This window comes from Mastigoproctus giganteus, chromosome 6 (genome assembly GCF_048544385.1).
Source record: "Mastigoproctus giganteus isolate SK-2022 chromosome 6, ASM4854438v1, whole genome shotgun sequence".
NCBI classification, from domain to species: domain Eukaryota; kingdom Metazoa; phylum Arthropoda; class Arachnida; order Uropygi; family Thelyphonidae; genus Mastigoproctus; species Mastigoproctus giganteus.
Window position 1 is genome coordinate 55,703,453 of NC_143580.1, and position 20,409 is coordinate 55,723,861.

General features: G+C 37.0%; 1 protein-coding gene across 1 annotated transcript in view; it reads right to left on the reverse strand.

The window, feature by feature from the left end:
- Window positions 1-231: 231 nt before the first annotated feature.
- LOC150084293 (uncharacterized) overlaps window positions 232-20,409 on the reverse strand; it is a 67,828-nt gene continuing 47,650 nt past the window's right edge. Inside the window, exons 5-6 of the mRNA XM_090376174.1 lie at window positions 18,049-18,122; window positions 232-611 (exon numbers count right to left, since the gene is read on the reverse strand). Coding sequence (XP_090232300.1) covers window positions 232-611; window positions 18,049-18,122 — 454 coding nt within the window. The remainder of the gene's footprint in view (window positions 612-18,048; window positions 18,123-20,409) is intronic.

Sequence of the window (20,409 nt, forward strand, 5' to 3'; positions counted from 1 at the left end):
AAAATAAGACCTTCTTTTAATACTATTCCTTTATTGAATTAAAAATTCTACAACTGTATAATATCTGCATAACCATTAAAAAAATGTTTTGTGTATACAACACACACAACATGCAGTGGTTAAACTTATGATAGAATGACACATTGGCTACTTTCTTGAGATGAAAAATTACAGATGTTTATGTATAGGGGGGAAAAAACAGAAAGAAAGGAAAAAAAAAAAAAAAAAAGATTAATTAGCTTTTTGGGACTGTTGCTGATCTTTTGAAATATCTGCTTCTTTTTTTGCCACAGGAACAGTTGCTTGGTTTGATGGCAAAGAATTTGATTCTTTACCTTTGTTTTCTGGCACTGGCACAAATGGTCCTGTTTTAGGTGGTGTTTTTCCCCTTAGGGGTCTTTGTTGCTTAACCCAAGGGTCATCAGAAAAGTACCATCGCACAGGTGTTTCATTCTCTTCTTCTTCAAAATCACACCATGCAGCAATATGGCGTCTAAATTTGGGAGTTTGAGTACCAATACTTCTTCTAAATTTAAAATTATTCCTTCGCCATTTTCTCCAAAATCTAGCTTTTTTTTCTGCAGGTGAACTTGCTCTTAGACGATCTCGAGCTGCAATTATTACAAATTGTTAAATTAATAAAAAATTCTTGTTAACAGAGTTAGCAAACTATAAATTGAATATAGTATGAACAAGATGTTAAATACAGGTAGCCATTATAAAAAACTCAATTCAATAGGTTGCTCCCCCTATCCCCTTCTCCCTTTTTTGAGTGCTAGAAAAGAATATGGCAATATCTCAAAAATGGCAGAGCGTAGTTCTTTGCACTTTTTTTCCCCAGTTCAATTTGTGCAGTTATTTATTAAAAAGACAAATTAGTCTTAGTAGCCTTCATGGAATAAAAGAATTCAATTATTATGATAAGTATTTATAGATATAAGATGACTACCTGTATGATGGGGGTTGAAAAGTTTAGCCCAATACAGTTTGCAAAGGTTTTCATGAAGGGCAATATTGCCAGTCTGTGCTGTAACTCTTCTTGCGTGTTCACAGATAATTGAGTTGGCAACTACATCCTTCTCCTTTAGAGGACATCGAGTGTGGAAGGTGAATGAAGATGCCGACTGTTGAGAGAATCAAAATCTGGGCAGAGTACCTTCCTTTAAAGAGAATGTTGCCAAAAGAAATTCACGAAGACATGCAGCAAACACCAGGGAATCTTGTCCTTCACATGTTAATGCTTCAATGCTAATGCTAAAGTCACAATGCTGAACACCTGTAAAATAGTCAGAGATTTTCTCTACCAACAGTAACACCAGACATTACAACCACCCTGGGTACTTGGTAGCAGTACCCGTCATGGAGTGGAATCCCCCAATCAGGGAGAAATAATATAAGAGAAACACATATAATAATATGCTTCCTGGAGAACTACTACAGTTTCACAGGTAATTTCTCGAAACTCCTCAGAAATCTACTAACCAAGAGGTTTCTTACCTACCAGCAATGGAAAAGCTGCTTTATAAAACAATTTTAAAATCTGTAAAATTTAAATCAATTTTAAAGTCTGTATACCCCAATGTGGATCGTTGTTGGCACTGCTATTTTCAGCAATATTTATTCTGCTAACGAATGAGATACCTGTGTTTATGGCCTACACTGGCGATATAATATGTTACCTCTCAAGCCCTGCTAACACCTTACCAGACCATGCAAAGGAATTATCGAAGTCTGTTATCCTGAACAAATATCTGTCCTCATTCCGTGAATATGCTGCCTATTTTTGGTTTAAACTAAATCCTGAAAAATTCAAATATATCATCATCATCTCATCCAGCAGCCTTTCTGCAGCCCTCCATTGCAGGGCACGTTTTCGTCGCCACTCATTCCGTAAAATTCTTAAGGGTGGTAATGGACAATTGGGCTCACCTAACGTATAAGGAACAAATCCAGCAACTACATTCTAGAGCATTATGGGCTTTCTGGGGTATGAAACTTGATCTTTGTAGAGCACACAACAAGGAAATGGTTGGTTTCTCCTCTTACTACTTTAGTTCTATCATCAGTTATGGTATTGAAGTTTGGTCAGCTGCTCCTATGTCCAGTCTGAAGATGCTCTGGGGGTCTAGAATTCTGGGTCCTTAAGTGGGCCAACAATTGGGCTCACCTACCCTATACAACATCAAAAGCACAACTCTGCATAAATCTCAGATACACCCCAGCCCAGCACTTGACATATGCGAGGAAGCTAGCAATGACGCAGTTCTAGACTTCATCAACATCTGGGAAATCATAGGCTGGAAAATCCCGGGTAGAGCCCTCAGAAATCCTCCAGTGCTCTGTTCTAACCTGCAGAAGCTCTTGACCTTCAAGCGGCACTTTCCGAACAGTATCATCGGCGCGCTGAACTCCGCCAACATTGATTTGGATCTGTGGTCCAGAGATTTGTCCTACAGAAGAGAAAAGAGCAAATCCATATTCACGTCTGTCAACATTCCTGCAATTGTCAGCAGAACTAGTAATAACTGCCAGTGAAAGATTTCCAGACTGTCTCAATGTGTTGTATAATGTTATATAATCTATATAATGTAATACCCTATTGCAGAAGAACCAGTTCAGATTGTAAATTAGCTTAATTTAAATCTGATTGCTTCTATTGGAATGAGCCGCAGCCTGGAAAATAAGATGCAGGATATTTCAGAGACTGCTGGGAATCATTGGGGTACAAGTAAACACATGGGTTGTGAAGAGCAAATCCATATTCACGTTCTGTCAACATTCCTGCAATTGTCAGCAGAACTAGTAATAACTCCAAGTGAAAGATTTCCAGACTGTCTCAATGTGTTGTATAATGTTATATAATCTATATAATGTAATATAAGCCCTGTATAATCACTACTGCAGAAGAACCAGCTCAGATTGTAAATTAGCTTTAATTCAAATCTGATTGCTTCTATTGGAATGAGCCGCAGCCTGGAAAATAAGATGCAGGATATTTCAGAGACTGCTGGGAATCATTGGAGTACAAGTAAACACATGGGTTGTGTTAGAGTGGCTAAGAAAAAGAACAGGTGCATGTATACTTGCGTGCACACCAATGCTAGGAGTTTAGTAAATAAATTTGATGAATTTGAGGTATTGCTCAAAACATCAAAGGCAGATATGTGAGGATTTCAGAGACGTGGTGTCACACAGATATAAGGAATGCAGAACTGGAATTTGGGGAGTACAATGCCTACAGAAAGGATAGACAGGATAGGAACGGAGGAGTGGTTATGCTATTAGTTAAGAAATACATAAAATCCAAGGAAGTGAAGCCAGTCGACATTGCTGGACAGTGCAGTGTCGAGTCAGTTTGGTGTGACATAAGCATCGGGAGATCAAAATTGATGAATTTGAGGTATTCCTCAAAACATCAAAGGCAGATATTGTGGGGATTTCAGAGACGTGGTGCTCTGAAATCTCCTGAGAGTAGGAGTGTGCTATAGGCCTAATGACTCTGATGAGTATAATAAGAAACTGTACAGGGAAATAGAATGGGCCAGTAAATCAGAGAGTCTTATATTGGGGGATTTTAATTTCCCAGATATTGACTAGAATTTGGGGACTGGTCACTCACACACTAGCAAGGCTTTTGTGAATTTATTGGATGATTGTTTTCTACATCAGCATGTTCGGGAGGCAACTAGAGGGAGTAATACTCTTGATTCGATTATCAGTTGTGATTCTTCATGCATTAAGAATCTGCAGGTAAATGAACCACTAGGTGGCAGTGATCACAATGTGCTGAAGTGGGATTTACTCAAGGAGGTAACTACCATCAGAGGTAAAGGGAAGGGTTTTTGCTTTCGTAAAGGCGACTATGATGGTCTGAGACAGTATTTAAATTCTATACAGTGGGACCAACTGATGATGTTACCAACAGCAAATTCAAAATGGGAAGCATTCAAGGAACTAATCTTGGAAGCTACCAGGCTTTACATACCAACCAAGAAATATTGTTCAAGGTTCAGGCCTAAATGGTTGTCAGATGAACTAATGAGACATAATGCAGAGAAGAAAAATGCATGGGATACATACAAATTAACACGTGACACAGAAGCCTATGATAGATACAAGTTGATCTGTAACCAAGTTACAAAGGAGGTTAGGCAGGCGAAGGCAGATTACGAGAAATCTTTGGCAAGGGATGCAAAGAAAAACAGCAAAGAGTTCTTTACTTATGTAAAACTCTAGAAGGAAGGGGATGAATCAGATTGGTCCACTTGATATTGATGGGTCAACTGTTGATGATCCTACTCAGGTAGCTAAAAAACTGAATGAATATTATGCATCGACATTCACACATGAGGAGTTATTCAGCGAGGGGAATGCCAGAGGTGTATTCAACTCTGGCAGTAAGCTAGAAAATCTTGTAATAACTGAAAGTAAAGTGGAGGAGAAATTGTTGAAGATAAATACAAGAAAGGCACCTGGGGTGGATGGGATCTATCCAGTTATATTAAAGGAGGCAGCAAAGGAAGTAAGCAAACCCTTAGCCATAATTGAGAGCTTCCTTGGACTCAGGGGAAGTATTCATGGACTGGAGATGTGCAAATGTGACCCCAATTCACAAAGGAGGATCAAAGGGCGACACAAGTAATTATAGACCTGTTGGTTTAACGTCTGTTTCTGGAAAATTAATAGAGGCACTGGTTAAAGAAGCACTGCAGGAACATCTAGACAAAACTTCAGTTATAGCTCAGACACAGCATGGTTTTGTTAAGGGGAAGTCTTGCCTGACCAATGTGATTGGATACTATGATGCAGTCACAAAAGAACTGGATGAAGGGAATAACTTTGATATTATATACTGGAAGACTGCTGCGCAAATTGGAGCAGTGTGGCATTGGAGGCAAATTGCTACTATGGATAAAGGGGTGGTTGAGGGGGAAAAGACAGAGAGTGGTAGTCAATGGACACTGCTGATGGTGGACTAATGTTATTAGTGGAGTCCCTCAGGGTTCAGTATTGGGTCCATTATTGTTTTCTGTATTTATAAATGATATTGATGATGGTATATCAAGCTTAAGGTCCAAGTTTGCAGACGATACAAAGGTTGGCAGGGTTGTCAAGGACACTACTGACACTATGTTACTGGAACAGGATCTGGAAAGGTTGAGCAGATGGGCTGAGAAGTGGCAAATGAAGTTTAATATTGACAAATGTAAAGTACTACATATGGGAAACAGCAACCCCAGAGCAACGTATCAACTCTGTGGTACTACACTGACAGTGGTAGAGAATGAAAGGGACCTGGGGGTGGTTGTGCAGGCAGATATGAAGTTTTCTGAGCAGTGCAGACGGGCTGCAAGAGTAGATCATGGTGTATTGTCGATGATATATAGGAATTTTTCTAGCAGGGATAAGGAGGTGATTATTTCCTTGTATAAGGCAATGGTCAGGCCACACCTTGAGTACTGCATACAGGTCTGGAGGCCTCATTTTAGGAAGGATGTAAAGTTTCTAGAATGAATACAGAGAAGGGCAACAAGATTAGTGAGGGAAAGAAAGGGGTGCTCTTACCAAGAAAGGCTTAAGTTTTGCAAATTACAGTGTCTGGAGACTAGGCACCGGCGAGGTGATCTGATAGAGGTGTATAAAGCCTTGAATGGTTTGAGCATGCTCAATGCTGATGGGATTCTTCCTTTTGCTCAGAATAATCACCTGAGAGGGCATAAATTCAAATTGAGAAAAGGCAGATGTAGGGTAGACGTGAGGAAATTTGCCTTTAGCCAGCGGGTGGTTGGTTGGTGGAATAGACTTCCACCCCTTGTCGTGGAAGTTGATAGCCTAAATAAGTTTAAGGCTCAGCTGGACAGGTATTTCGAACGAACAGAGGGGTGAAGTGGAAGTGGTTATTTTTTATTTATTTGGCTGATGCTGCATAAGCTTGCTTTCTTGCATCAAACGCCTCTACTAATGCTAATGTCACAGAATTTAAGGGTAGAGAGACAGCACCGAAGATGCACCCTGTTGAGGGAAGCCTGTTATCATGTCAACACCTGCAAATGTGGATGCCATTCATGACTGATCATGCAAGACCTCAGAATAACACTGAAGCACACTGAGACAACATTCAACATCTCCCACAAGTGAGAGCACAATACTGTGGTAAATGTCTTAGGGATGAAGGCTTCTTCGAGGTGGGTCCCTGAAGCAATGAATTCAGTCAGAAGTGGGAAAGAGTGAGGTGTTGTAATGAGATTGTGCAGCATGTTTAAGTTAATGAAGCTTGGTGATAGGGCGGTATGTCACTATGGACAAAACACGGTGCACCACTTCTACCCTTCCTAAAAAAGTTTAAAGTGCAGAAGCTGGCTGGGAAAGTCATGACATCTGTCTTCTGGGATGCAGGAGGAGTGATCATGATTGATTTCCTGCAAAAAAAGTGCCAGTGTCACTATCAATGCCAAGTATTATTCTAATCTATTGAGATGTTTCTGCAAGGAATTGAAGCTCAAGAGAAACAAGAAATTGGACAAAGGAGTCATCTTCCATTGAGACAAAGCACTGCCGCACACAGTTTATGACTTGTGTAACACTGCTGGACTGTGGGTTCAAGCTATTACAGTATCTGGCCTACTCACTGAATTTTGGCTCCTTCGGGCAATTTTTATATTTACAAATATCAAAAAGGACTTGAAAGGACAGAAATTAGACATAAGAATACTGTAATGGACACAGTCAACAATTGGTTTGAGTCAAAATCTTCTGAATTTTATTTGAGTGGGTTAGGAAAGTTAGTGGAACATGCCAGAAAGTGTGTTGATTTAAGGTGGGAGGGGAATTATGTTGAAAACTAAATGGGCTTTCACAACTTTCTTGCTTTCCTTCTATGAAAGGCTATAAATTTTGTGAACCTCCCCTCATATTTATTATTTTACATGGTTCAATATGGTTATACAGATTATACTGCTACCAAATGCAAGTTTCTGGAGAATATGCAAAATTAAATAAAATAAAAATATTAATTACCAGAATGGAAAAGGAATTACAGCATTGCATTAATGCATATTAATGAGGAATCATGTTGCCAAATCTGACTGGCTGCTACAAAATTGTCACAAAATACCTGGATGAAATGTATAATTCTGACATCATTTACTCAGTTTTAAGTAAAGCTTGATTAAGTCCTGCATGAACATTTATATAAACTGGAGTGATTTGGCATTGCAGGCAATTTACTATTATGGATAAAGGGAAGGTTTAAAGATAGGAGGCATAGCAGTTATAAATGGCCATTACTCTTGAAATGGCGACAAAAACAAAGTTAACATAAGCAATATTCACTTATACAGATAAAACTAATATCGATAATTCAGCTGTTAAGCATTACATTCTTGTCAATGATAAAGTTTTCTTCAGACTCACTGGCAAGTACATTCTCTTGTAAAACTCTTAGTGTAAGCTACTGATAATCCTTTAAACCAATAGTTCTTAACCTTTACAGCACATGACACCCTTTTTGCTTTCAAAAAAATTATTCAATTAGGCAAGTTCTTTAAACCTATGATTTAACATAAATGTTACAGATTGAGGAGAGGGGTACAAACCAGGTCAGTTCTCTAAAGTTTAGAAAAAAAAAAAGTATTTGAGATGATTAAATATACCAATTCCTTTTATAGTTAATTGCAATGGTTCATATTCACAAAACAAGAATTCTAAATTTTCATTCTCCTTTACATACTGCACAAACACCAACAGCTGATTGCAACTATCAATAGCAGTGGACTCGTCTAGCTGAATACCCACTTCAAGCAAACTAGCTTTGATATTGTCTATAACTTGCTGTAAGGTATTCTAGTTTAGCTCATGAATCTGAAAACAAATCATGTCATTTGATTGGGAAATCTATTGAAGCTTCTGAACCCAATAGTCAGTTTTGCTATAACGTGGTACATGTGTTCCTAAAAATCTCCGTGTTATGGTATTTTGTGCATTAAAAACAATAGAGCTTATGGAAAAAATAGGGATAGGGACAGAGCGCTCAAAAAAAAAAAAAAAAAAAAAATGTTCAGTCTAGAAGTAAAACACTAAAAAAAAGTTTGAAACCCAATAAAATTGCTAACACAGGTTTATCCATCTTAAATTTCTAATAAATAAATAAATATTACAGTAAATATAGCACTTTACCTTGACAAGATATGAAGTTTGCTTGTTTGAAGTGGGTGTGGTGTAGCTGGTGAATTATTTTTATTTTATTTTATTTTTTTGTTAGTTGTTGGTGCATCAGCTTCTGTGGCCATAACGCACCTCCCAAAGTTTTTGTAATACTCTGATCCAAACCCACAATCTTTGGGTTGCCAGGCAGGTACTTTACCCAACCATGCTGGCCCGGTCGGCCTGGTGAGTTATAGCAAAGGGATAGAGAAGGAAGTTATCATTCTTAGGATGAAATATTGTTATACCTGATGTGGAAGGGTGTGATTCAGTGTCCTGCTTTTCTTTCTTCTGCACTGGTTTAAAATAGATATCTAGCTTTTGTTGCTTTCCCTGCCTCCTTTCATACAGGAGCTGCCTGTATGGTTCCAAATGGTCCGAATGCCACCAAGCACTATCCTACTACGTTCAGCATTATAATCATTATCTTCAATCCAATACAGGTGCTTTTCAATCCCAGTGAAAGCAGCTGATAACTCTGCTGTTTTTAAGTTCTTGTGGGGCAGCCTGCTGGACTTCGTCATCATCCTCATCTTGACTTTCAACTTGACTGGCTGCAACAAGTTGTTGCAAGTCTTCGGTAGATAGATCCTCATTGTGAGACTCTAGAAGCTCTTCTACATCATTTTCTACTCCCTCAAAACCAACTTCTTTTGCAATAGCAACACAAGCTGTTTTGATTTGCTTTAGTTGCTGAGATGGTTCAAAGCCTTCAAAATCGCAAATTAAATGAGGGATAAATTTCCGCCACACACGGTTCAAGCAGTCTTTTGTTACATCATTCCAGGCTTCTACAATCATATCAATGACAACTTTGAGCTTAAATCTCTTCCAAAATTCGATAACAGTTTGTGCTTTGTCACCTTCAGTATCAGCAATTAACACCTTCAATAGGTGTTAATTGCTAAGAATTTCATGCTATGAAATTAACACCTATGAATGCTATGAATTCAAGGTGTTAACACTTTGAATAGCAATTAACACCTTAAATAGTAAGCCTTAAATGTTGCTATCACACCCTGGTCAAGGAACTGCAGTAGAGAGGTTGTGTTCGGAGGGAAAAAGATGAATTTGATATTCGGAGAGAGTTCAGCAACTATGTGAGGATGGCTTGGTGCGTTATCAAGAATTATTAGAATTTTAAAATCTAAGTTCTTCTTCTCGCAATAATTCTTGAAAGTGTCATGGTAAGCTTCAACTAAAATATCAGTGAATATTTGCGCAGTCATCCAACCTTTCTTGCTATACCTATAGTGAACACTAAGGCTCGATTTCACAATTCCTTTTAAAGCTGGAGGATTGGCAGAATGATAAACCACTACTGGTTTTAACTTCAAGTCTCCGCTGGTGTTGGCAACGAACATCATAGTTAAGCAATCTTTTGCAGCCTTAAATCCTGAGACATGTGCTTCTGCCTTAGAGATGTAGGTCCTTGAAGACATATTTCCGTTAGAGTCCTGTTCCATCCAGATTGAAAATCTGATCCAATGTGTTGTTGTTGTTATTTGGTTTTTAGGAGTATTAGCAACTAAGGCCATATTGCTCTGGGATATGTGGTGGTCATGGGCTTGAACCCCGGTCTAATCAAGAAGCGTGTGCTGCGCACTGTCACTCCTGCCCACCTGGCTAGATCCAATATGTAGCCGACTTATAATAATAGAAGCATGTGGCGCAGGAGAGCAAGTGTGTGAGCTTATGCAGCATCATAAAAAAAAAAAAAAATTTTCACACAACCATTCACTCTAAATATTTGTCCAGCTCCTCCTTGAATTTATTTAAGCTATCAACTTCCACGACAGATGGAAGTTTGTTCCAACAATTAACCACCCGCTGGCTAAAGCCAAATCTCCGCACATCTATTCTATAACTGTCTTTCCTCGATTTCAATTTATGTCCCCTTAGGTTCGTAATCAGAACAAGTGGAAGGATCCCATCAGAATTCAGCGTGCTCAACCCATCCAAGGCCTTATACACCTCAATCAGATCAACGCGCAGGTGCCTAGTCTCCGGCCACTGCAATTTGCAGAACTTAAGCCTCTCTTGGTAAGAGGATCCCTTCATTCCTCCTCACCAATCTTGTTGCCCTTCTCTGTACACACTCAAGCAAATCTACATCCTTCCTAAAATGAGGCCCCTAAGTACCCATGCAGTACTCAAGGTGTGGCCTGACCATTGTCTTATACAAAGGGATAATCCCTCCTTTTCCCTGCTAGCAAAATTCCTGTATATCATTGACAAAACCCCATGACCTGCTCTTGCAACCTGTCTGCATTGCTCAGAAAACTTCATATCTGACTGCACAATTACTTCTGTCTTTTTCATTTTCTAGTGTAGTACCACACAGTTGGTACGTTCCTCTTGGGTTATTGCTACCCATATGCAGTACTTTGCATTTTTCAATTTTAAACTTCAGTTGCCACTTCTCAGCCCATCTGCCCAAATTTTCTAGATCATGTTGCAGTAGCACACTGCCATTACTGTCATTAACAACCCTGCCAACCTTTGTATCATCTGCAAACTTCGACACTAAGCCTGATATACCTTCAGTAATATCATAAATATCAAGCAATATCAAGTGGACCAATCTGATTCATCCCCTTTCTTTTAGAGTTTATACAAGTAAAGAAATCCTTGCTGTTTTTCCTTAGCATCCTTTGCCAAAGATTTCTCATAATCTGCTTTCGCTTGCCTAATCTCCTTTGTGACTTGATTACAGACTAGCTTATATCTGCCATAGGCTTCTGTGTCACCTGATAATTTATATGCATCCCATGCATTTTTCTTCTCTGCCACGAGTCTCATCAGTTCATTTGACAACCATTTAGACCTAAACCTTGAACAATATTTCTTAATAGGTATGAAACATCTACTAGCTACCACGATTAATTCCTTGATGCTTACCACTTAGAATTTCTGTTGGTCCCACTGTACAGAATTTAAAAACTGCCTGAGACCACTGTACTCACCTTTACGGAAGCAAAAACACTTTCCTTTACCTCTGATGGTAATTATATATATTTAAGTAAATCCCACACCAGTACACTGTGATCACTGCCACCTAGTGGTTCCTTTATCTGCAAATTCTTAATACACGAATGATCACTGCTGATAACCAGATCAAGAGTATTATCCTCTCTGGTTGCCTCTCGAACATGCTGCTGTAGAAAACAATCATCCAACAAATCCACAAAATCTTGCTAGTGTGCGAGTGACCAACCCACAAATTCCAGTCAATATCTAGGAAGTTAAAATCCCCCATTATGACATTCTGATTTACTAGCTCACTATTTCTCTGTACAATTGTTCATTGTACTCATTTGGTCATTAGGCCTATAACACACTCCTATTCTAATTTTTGCTTTTCCAGTGCTTTGTCACACCACACCAACTCAACATTGCACTGTCCATCTTGTCAACTGGATGCACTTCCTTTGATTTTATGCTTTTCCTAATTAACAGCATAACCTCTCCTCCCTTCCTATCCTTTCTGTACACATTGTACTCCCAAAATTCCAATTCTGCATTACTAATATCTGTGTGACACCACGTCTCTGATATCCCAACAATATCTGCTTTTGATGTCTTGACCAACACTTCAAATTCATCAAATTTATTTACTATACTTCTAGCATTGGTATACATGCAAGTATACATGCACCTATTCTTATTCTTAGTTATCCTAACACATCCCATATATTTATTCTTCAACTATTTTCTGTAACACAGGTGGAAATGCCTTAGCAGCTTTGCCAGACAGCTTAATATTGTGAAAAGAGAAGCGGTCTTTGAAGCCACTAAACCAGCCACTACTAGCATTAAAAGGAGCCACTTCTGCAGGATTTGGTGATTTCTTTTTAAGGTCTTCATATATAGTTAGTGCCTTCTCTTTAATTGTGAGCAAGCTTGCTCCAGATTATATTTTATTTTGGTCTGGTCTTCAATCCATATGGTTAGCAGCCTTTCCATTTCTTCTATTTCTTTAGGCCTTGTTCTAATTGACTTAGTGGCATTTGAAGTTGTTCCAGCTATACACGTAGCTTTTATTTTCGCGGCATTGTCTCTGATGGTGCGCAATGTGGATTCACTTAAGCCTACTGCTCTCAAGATATCACATATTCTCGCATTTCTTTCAAAATGTTTAATTATTTCAAGTTTCTCTTCTATACTTAATGCTTATCTTTTGCACTCACTGCTTGGCTTCTTGAAAGCACAATGCTTACTCACATCAGATTGCTGTATGAATATACTTTTTATAAAGAAAAATTAACAAATGTGGGAGAACAGTCCAAGAACATACTTGTACGATAACACATGTTGGTGAACTGAGGTAAGAGATACATGAGGTTCGTGTGTGTAAGGTGAGAATATGTAGTGTGTCTCTGCCTTTAAGACGGAAACACACTTATCACCTCACACATAAACACGTCAAACTTCAAATGTGTGAGCGCTATATTTCCCATTTAACTATATTAGTTGGAGACTATGTATGTAAGCGTGCATGGCTTAATTATTACTGTAATATATACATACTAATTGATATTTCTGTTCAGACTTTTTTTTTTTTTTAATTGTAAAATTTAAAACAGTAAAAAAGATAAACAATCAATAACGACAAACACAGTATGTACAAAAGAGAAGATTCTCAAAATTTATTTGTTTTTCATATGACTGAAGAGGAAGCGGAAACATCTCAACATTACGTAAAAACCCACAGAATTCTAGATATTACTGCAAATGCAGTAAGATCGAGTTTACTACCTGTTTATAACTATTAACAAATGTGCATTGGCCTTTTCTGTGCACAGAAAAGCCCAATAAACCAGGAACTGCAAATGGTTTTTATTGTTTTATAGTAGTGACCTCCAAAAATGTGCTCCTCTGCTCACGCCATCCCATTTCACGAAATTTCTGTTCGAATAAAATATCTTGTGAATAACGGTGTCTCCGACCAATACAACTACAGTAAATAGGAAATTTATAGCTCTTACACATTTGATGTTTGACATTTTTTAAGCTTCGTAAACTTTTATGTATTGCTGCGCAGGTCGCTACGTTCAGCTTGGTGCTGGGTTTTACGTACACCCGGTGTTACTCACAGACGAAATTGCACGAGCCAACGTGAAAATCGCGTTATAGTCACATTGTTCCCTAATATATCGATCATGTTGGAGCAAATTCACATTATAGCAGAACTGACTATACTATTTTTGAAATTTCCAGGGCACAAGGTTTCACTAATTTTTTTGCAAATTTATCAGGCTTCTTTTTCTTTGCACATAAATACACAAGTAAATACTAGTCAGGATTTTCTGTGAAGAAAACTGTACTGGATGTGTTGCAACTTACACGACACTAGCAATTGATTTTAAATTCAAAGATTAAAGCCTAACAATGCAATGCTATTAGAGTATTAATTACTGTAATAGCAATGCAGTGTAAATTGGTTATGTAAACATTGCCTCAAATGAAGTGCCTCATATTCACTCTTGTTCTGTAAATTTATTTTAAAAATCAAGGATTTATTTTTAAAAAGGGAACTGTAACCTATCTAGTTGATTGTTTTCATGCTGATTGACTAAACAGAAAGAAAAAATAATTAATTTTCTGACAATAAAAATGCTTACTCAATATGGGTCTTTTGGGGGACTCAGTATGCTGTTTACATTAGATAGGATGGTGCTTAATAGGGGTATTCATAAAAAAAGTGATTTAGCAATGGTCGATGAAAATGTGACACTTAACAGATGAGCACTCATTGCAGGTTTTACTGTATATATTTTTTTTATTTGAAGAAAAAAAATATTTGTACATACATCTCTGTATTTTATTATTAATCTTAAAAAAACCTGACAGTTGACTGCACTCTCTGACTGGAAACCCCAGAGGGTGTGTGCACCTCAGGTTAATAACCAGTTTTAAATGCTTATAGTTTTACCATTTATGTACTGTATATTTCTTTCCCATCAAGTTTGCAAAAAAATATTATAAGATATAAAAATAACACATTTACAATGGTAGCATTTATTTTTTTAAAATACAGTCAGTCCTCGTATAATACGTGTTTACACTACACAAATTCGATCATACACGATTTATAAATAGGGGAACGATTTCATATATATATATAACACGAACCAAATTCGCTTATGCACGATTTGCCTTTGTGTTTACAAGAAATGGCAGTCGAATGCGGAATCACCACAACCGAAAGCAACACGATAGGAATGAAGAGAAGATTCTGAAAATGTATTTATGTTTTTTATATTAGCGAAGGGGAAACACATTTCACCATAATAACGTAAAATTCCAGCTATCGGTATTATTGCAAATGCAATTAGATCGAGTTTACTACCAGTTTATAACAGATTCCACTAGCAGGAATACAACTGAAAATTGTTTTTATTGTTTTATGGTAGTAACCCCCAGAAATGTGCTTTAGTAAAATGTGAGATAGTGAGGTGTTAATAGAGTTGTCTCTGCCTTTACGGTGTTGTTTATTCAGTTGCTACACGCTCACAGCTTTGTTTATTTGTATCAAGCGTGCCTCCTCATTTTGTAATTGTGCTTTATTCCTTAAAAATGAGTAAAATACTTAAAAGGTGTGAAAAGGAAGCGTCCTGGTGAAGACACTACAGATTCAGAGAGAAAAAGAAAAGCAATATCAATAAACAGAGGCAGACTGGATCAAAAATTCTTACCCGGGAAAATTTGTAGTGGCCTCATACTAGCGTTTATGGCCAAAATCACACCGGCCTCCGACCCACCGCAGTTTCCCTGGTAAGGCTTATGGCCAGTTCACCTCTGTCGATAGAGAAAAAAAATATGAAACTGTGAAACACTGAGCGAAATGAAAGACCATGTGATATTGCACGTGCTACAGGCCTAAATGAGGCAACGCAGAGAATTACAAAGAATGCAGAAAAAATAAGAACTTTCATAGCAAGAACAACTCAAAAGTGTAATTGAAATCCATTAGATTAAGACAATAAGAATTGGAAGAGATGGAACAGCTGTGTCATCTGTTTGGATAGAAAATCAAACAAAAAACAAGTTTGCTTATGATAGAAGCAAAAGAATTAGCAATATTTTATTATGTTATTATAGTCGTAATAAAATACTTGCGTATTAATTATCGTAATAAAATACGTAAGTATTTTATTACGATAATTTATTGTGTTTGGTAATGTTTTGGTTACAAATGTGTGTTCAATCTTGGGTGGTCGGCACCTAACCCTATTTTCCCCATAGGGGCTGTTTATATTGCACGATTTTGCATTGCACAAGGGTTTCTAGGAACACAACTATCGTGCTATATGAGGACTGACTACATACCTAAGTAGGGTGGATTTTACAAACCAACCTTATGACTTCTAAAGTTCATGATTAGATCACATCTTAAAGATGTGATCTAATCATGAACTTTATGATGGAAATAAAAAGAACATAAACAATTTGCCTTCGACCTGTGAAAAAGATAAAAAGTTCCTCAATCCAACATGGCATCCACCTGTTCTCATACGAGATGGTGACATTTCCCTGATAGCATTAAAACAACTATCAGGGAAATGACACCTTAATTTAAACAAATAGTAAATTATTTCTAAATTGTGACACAGAATTTGTGAACTATGTGTAGCATTATTGAAAAGATGAGGCTGGCACTGATAGAATAGTAATGAAAGATTAAGTTCCTTCAATTCTACATATTATCATTTTAATTTGCTGTAATTGAATCATTATTCTGTAACACAGAAGTAACATTTTGAATTTATGAGTGTGCTACTTACTAACAGTCATGTGGAAAAAGCATTTTTCACATGACTGTAAGTAAGAGCAGTTTCTTTGTATTTGTGTCAAAGTAACTAAGACCATGAGACATCAGTTTACTGCACAAATTGCATGCATTTGTTATTGCTTTGTGGGTAACACCATGCAACTCCTCACCTGAAGGCAATTAATTTGGCCACAGCATTAAAAGAATGGCAAGAATAAAGAACAGCCTTTGTGTACTGACAGAGAATTTGACATAACTAGTTGTACATGGCATAACATACAGCATCTTTCTGATTATGACGTAAATAGCTTAATCTAGATCTATTCTTGTTTAGCGGTGATATAATTCTACAGCAGTCACCTGTGGGATATATGCATGTCTATTTGCAGGTAGTTCCACGTCTTCTCCAACAAATATTGCAGCAACCTCCGTTTTGGATGTAGGTGCATTATATCGTCTCTTATCTAAGTCCGGGTCTTCTATAAATGCCATGTGCACATTCATTGTTGGATTGGCCTGGGTTATTTCAAGCATTTGTTTATATGCATCAGAATCGAAATTATTAGCAGAATCGAAATATAAAGTTGTTCATATCCTAGCTTATTTGCCTTGTTTGGATATAGCGGCGAGACCAAATGGTACCTAATCTGGCCGTGTATTCTAAAACAGTATGGACCATTTCCAGGTGGTGATTTAATCTCTGAGGGGATTGATGCGAACGCCATTGCTGAGTTGTACTCTTGTATATGTTCTCGGAAGTTATTTGCTTCCTGTGTATCTCCTGTAAGCAGCTCTTGTAATAGAGTAGATGTCTCAGACAGTGGGTCAAGTGAAACCTTTCCATCATGACAGCATTTAGTGTATTTATTCGATGTGTTTAACTCACGTCCCCAATATTTTGCATTGCAATACTCACAGTTGTAAGACATATTTCCTATGTCATGCTCTTCCACATTGATTACAACTTGTTGATTATTCGCATCCAGTACTTCTATTTGATTAGTCCTATGGTGTTTCGCCTGCCTTCTCATTTCCAATCTTGCTTCTCTTTCTTCAATGTTTTCTGTCAGCCTTTATAGTCGTAGAGTCTCATTTCGGTCTCTTAAGTCTATTAGATCTCTCCTCTAATGTTTCATTAGCATTTCTTCTACATTTTCTCAAAGTTCTTACACAATGTTCAGCCATTTTTACACTTCTTAAAACTTAGAATGGTTTATTAAAATTGAAGACAGATAAAATAAACATACATCGATAGCTTTCAGGTACAGGTTGCCTTTCTTCAGTTGAAAAACGGTTAGTACACAATTCAATAAAGAATGCCCGGTATGGTGGTCATGCAAGGCGAACCGCGTGAACAGGTGCTGGCAACAATTAGCAGTTAGAAAATATAGACAGCATACCTAAGCATTTTATATATATAATAAATGATGAGTAAAAAGACTATATAGTTTCTTTAAATTAACTATTTAGGAGAAAATTTTAGAAAAATTGTGATAAGTTTGAAGAAAGGTGTGTATGGATGGCTGCAAAGACTGGTATGCCATTCTTTGCTCCTTAATTTGCCTTGATCAGTAATTTACACTCAAGAACACAAAGATACTGAACAATATGATTCTTGCAGCCACTGATCAAACAGATAAATAATGCCTAGAAAAGTTTAACATCGATAGTACCTTATTATAAATATTAAACTTTCTTACTTAAGCTTCATTTCCAATTTTGTCGGAGACAGCAAAAATATATGAATTTTTCCAATGTGAGTGAACTAGTTTGCAGTAGTACAATGCTCTATGAACCCCCAATAAGACAATAAAAAAACAATATTACAACTTAAACTTAAGTGTGACAGAACATAAATGGTTACTGACGAGTGATATATAAGGAAGGCTGGAGAAATATGCAGGTTAAGTTATGACTAAATATAACACTGGGCAGTGCAAATCCAGTACGGACCCATTTAAAACAGCTATCAGGCAGGGTGCTATAGGTTGTTGGCTTTTACTTTATATATTCCATTCTTTAAAAAACCACATTTTATCATTAATACTTATCTCTGATATAAAAATACTTACAATAAGGACTGCTGTCAGGTTCACGCTTGTCTAGAGAATCATCAAACATAAATCTCATAGAATCATTTCTAATTCTGAAAAATACAAGAAATGTATGTATGTGTGTGTGTGTGTGTGTGTGTGTGTATATCTACACACACACACACACATATATATATATATATATAATATATATATATACACACACTTATATATATATATAATATATAAATATATATAAGTAATATGGAAAGAAAGTTAATAAATTGTAACAAACTAACTAATATTAGATCTCCAGTTTGTAAGTCTTCAATATTATGCAACCTATTTTATATATACAGGCAATCCCCGCATAACACAGCACTTCTACAACATGGTTTCGCTCTAACACGATTGATAAATTGCGGCAATCCTCGCACAACACAGTACTTATATAACATGGTTTCTCTCTAATACTGTTAGAGAATTTCTGCAAACCTCACATAACAGGGTATTTTTGAGCTTTTGTGCAGGGAAAACCCTGCTATTATGTTCGGTGTAATTTTTCAACATTTCCACTCTTTTTGAATCTCCGCTGTTGACTTGCTAGTCAAAAAAAAATATTGAGAAATTCCTACATTTTATTTTGTTGGGAAATCCCTGTGTTATGTTCTGTACTATTGAACTTGTGGAAAATTCTAGATTTCAAAGTTTTATTGTTATTGGATAGCATGCCAAGCCATTCAAAAGATTTAAGTCATCCAAACGCTGAAGTTATGTTTCTACCACCACAGTTGTACTAGGTTAATAAAATTTGTTTCATTCAGCCATTAGATCAAGGCATTATACACCTTTAAAACTCATTACATCAGAAAATCGTTACAATGAATTTTGGAAAAGTTGATTCCGAATTTACTGAAGTAATTGGAGGCATGGAAACATTTCTCAATGGTGGACTGTATCAGAATCATAGCTTTATTGCTCAAAGAACTAAAACTGTCAATTTAACCCCAGGGGCTCACATCTGGTAAGTATGGGCTTGGCACACCCAAAATCCTGAATCCTGAGCTGGATATCATCATTCTTCTCTTTTGGTGTGTTATGTTCTATACTATTGAAAATCCCTGTATTATGTTCTGTACTATTGAACTTGTGGAAAATTCTAGATTTCAAAGTTTTATTACTATTGGATAGCATGCCAAGCCATTCAAAAGATTTAAGTCATCCAAACGCTGAAGTTATGTTTCTACCACCACAGTTGTACTAGGTTAAAAAAATTTGTTTCATTTAGCCATTAGATCAAGGCATTATACACCTTTAAAACTCATTACATCAGAAAATCGTTACAATGAATTTTGGAAAAGTTGATTCCGAATTTACTGAAGTAATGGAGGCATGGAAACATTTCTCAATGGTGGACTGTATCAGAATCATAGCTTTATTGCTCAAAGAACTAAAACTGCCAATTTAACCCCAGGGGCTCACATCTGGTAAGTATGGGCTTGGCACACCCAAAATCCTGAATCCTGAGCTGGATATCATCATTCTTCTCTTTTGGTGATTCCCTTCTACTTCTGACTCTTGTTTTCTTTCCCCCTCCCTCTCTCTTGGGGTAATTCAGAATTTTTTTTTTTTTTTTTTTTTTTGGCTAGTGCAGCATTAGCCTCAGGCTTCTTTGCACCATATAGCTAATAATAATAATGTTACATGCATGGCCACAGTCAGTTCATTCAAGAAATACGGTTGAACCGGCAGAAAATGGAATGGATGCGATAGTAGAACTTGCTACGTCGATAGGAGGGGAGGGTTTTGATAATGACTACTGAAGCCCTCGTGGGTAGCACAGTTGATAGAATCGCCCTCCTCCCCCTACACCAAGTGGAAAAGACCTGCATCTGAATCCCATCAATGACAGGAGAAAATTTTTATTGATCTTTTTTCAAAATGTGGCTGAGTTAGTTGGGCTCAGGCGAGGGTGGCATGGTTTTTCTTTAAGAAACTCTGGTTTTTCATCCACAAAACAGAAAACTGATCTTCTTAGTCCATACGATGAAATTCACAAAGATTTATCAAGCAAAAGCAAACAAAACCAAATTACTGATTTTTTTAAAGAGAGAGCAAAAGATACACGAAATCTAGAATGGTGTATTTTTGTTAGTTCTGTTAACATTTTATTAATGAAATTGTGTATTTTTGTTAGCTTTTGCAATGTAACCCCCCTTTTTGTACTTTTTCTTAGTCCAGTATAACGTTTTCGCACAACACGACATTTTATAGGAACCTAACTACCATGTTATACGAGGGTTACCTGTATATATATAATAAACATATTTAAAGTCAAAGTAACAGCAGGTGGAAAAAATAAAAATAAATAAGCAAGGTATGACAATGAAGTTTGCATAG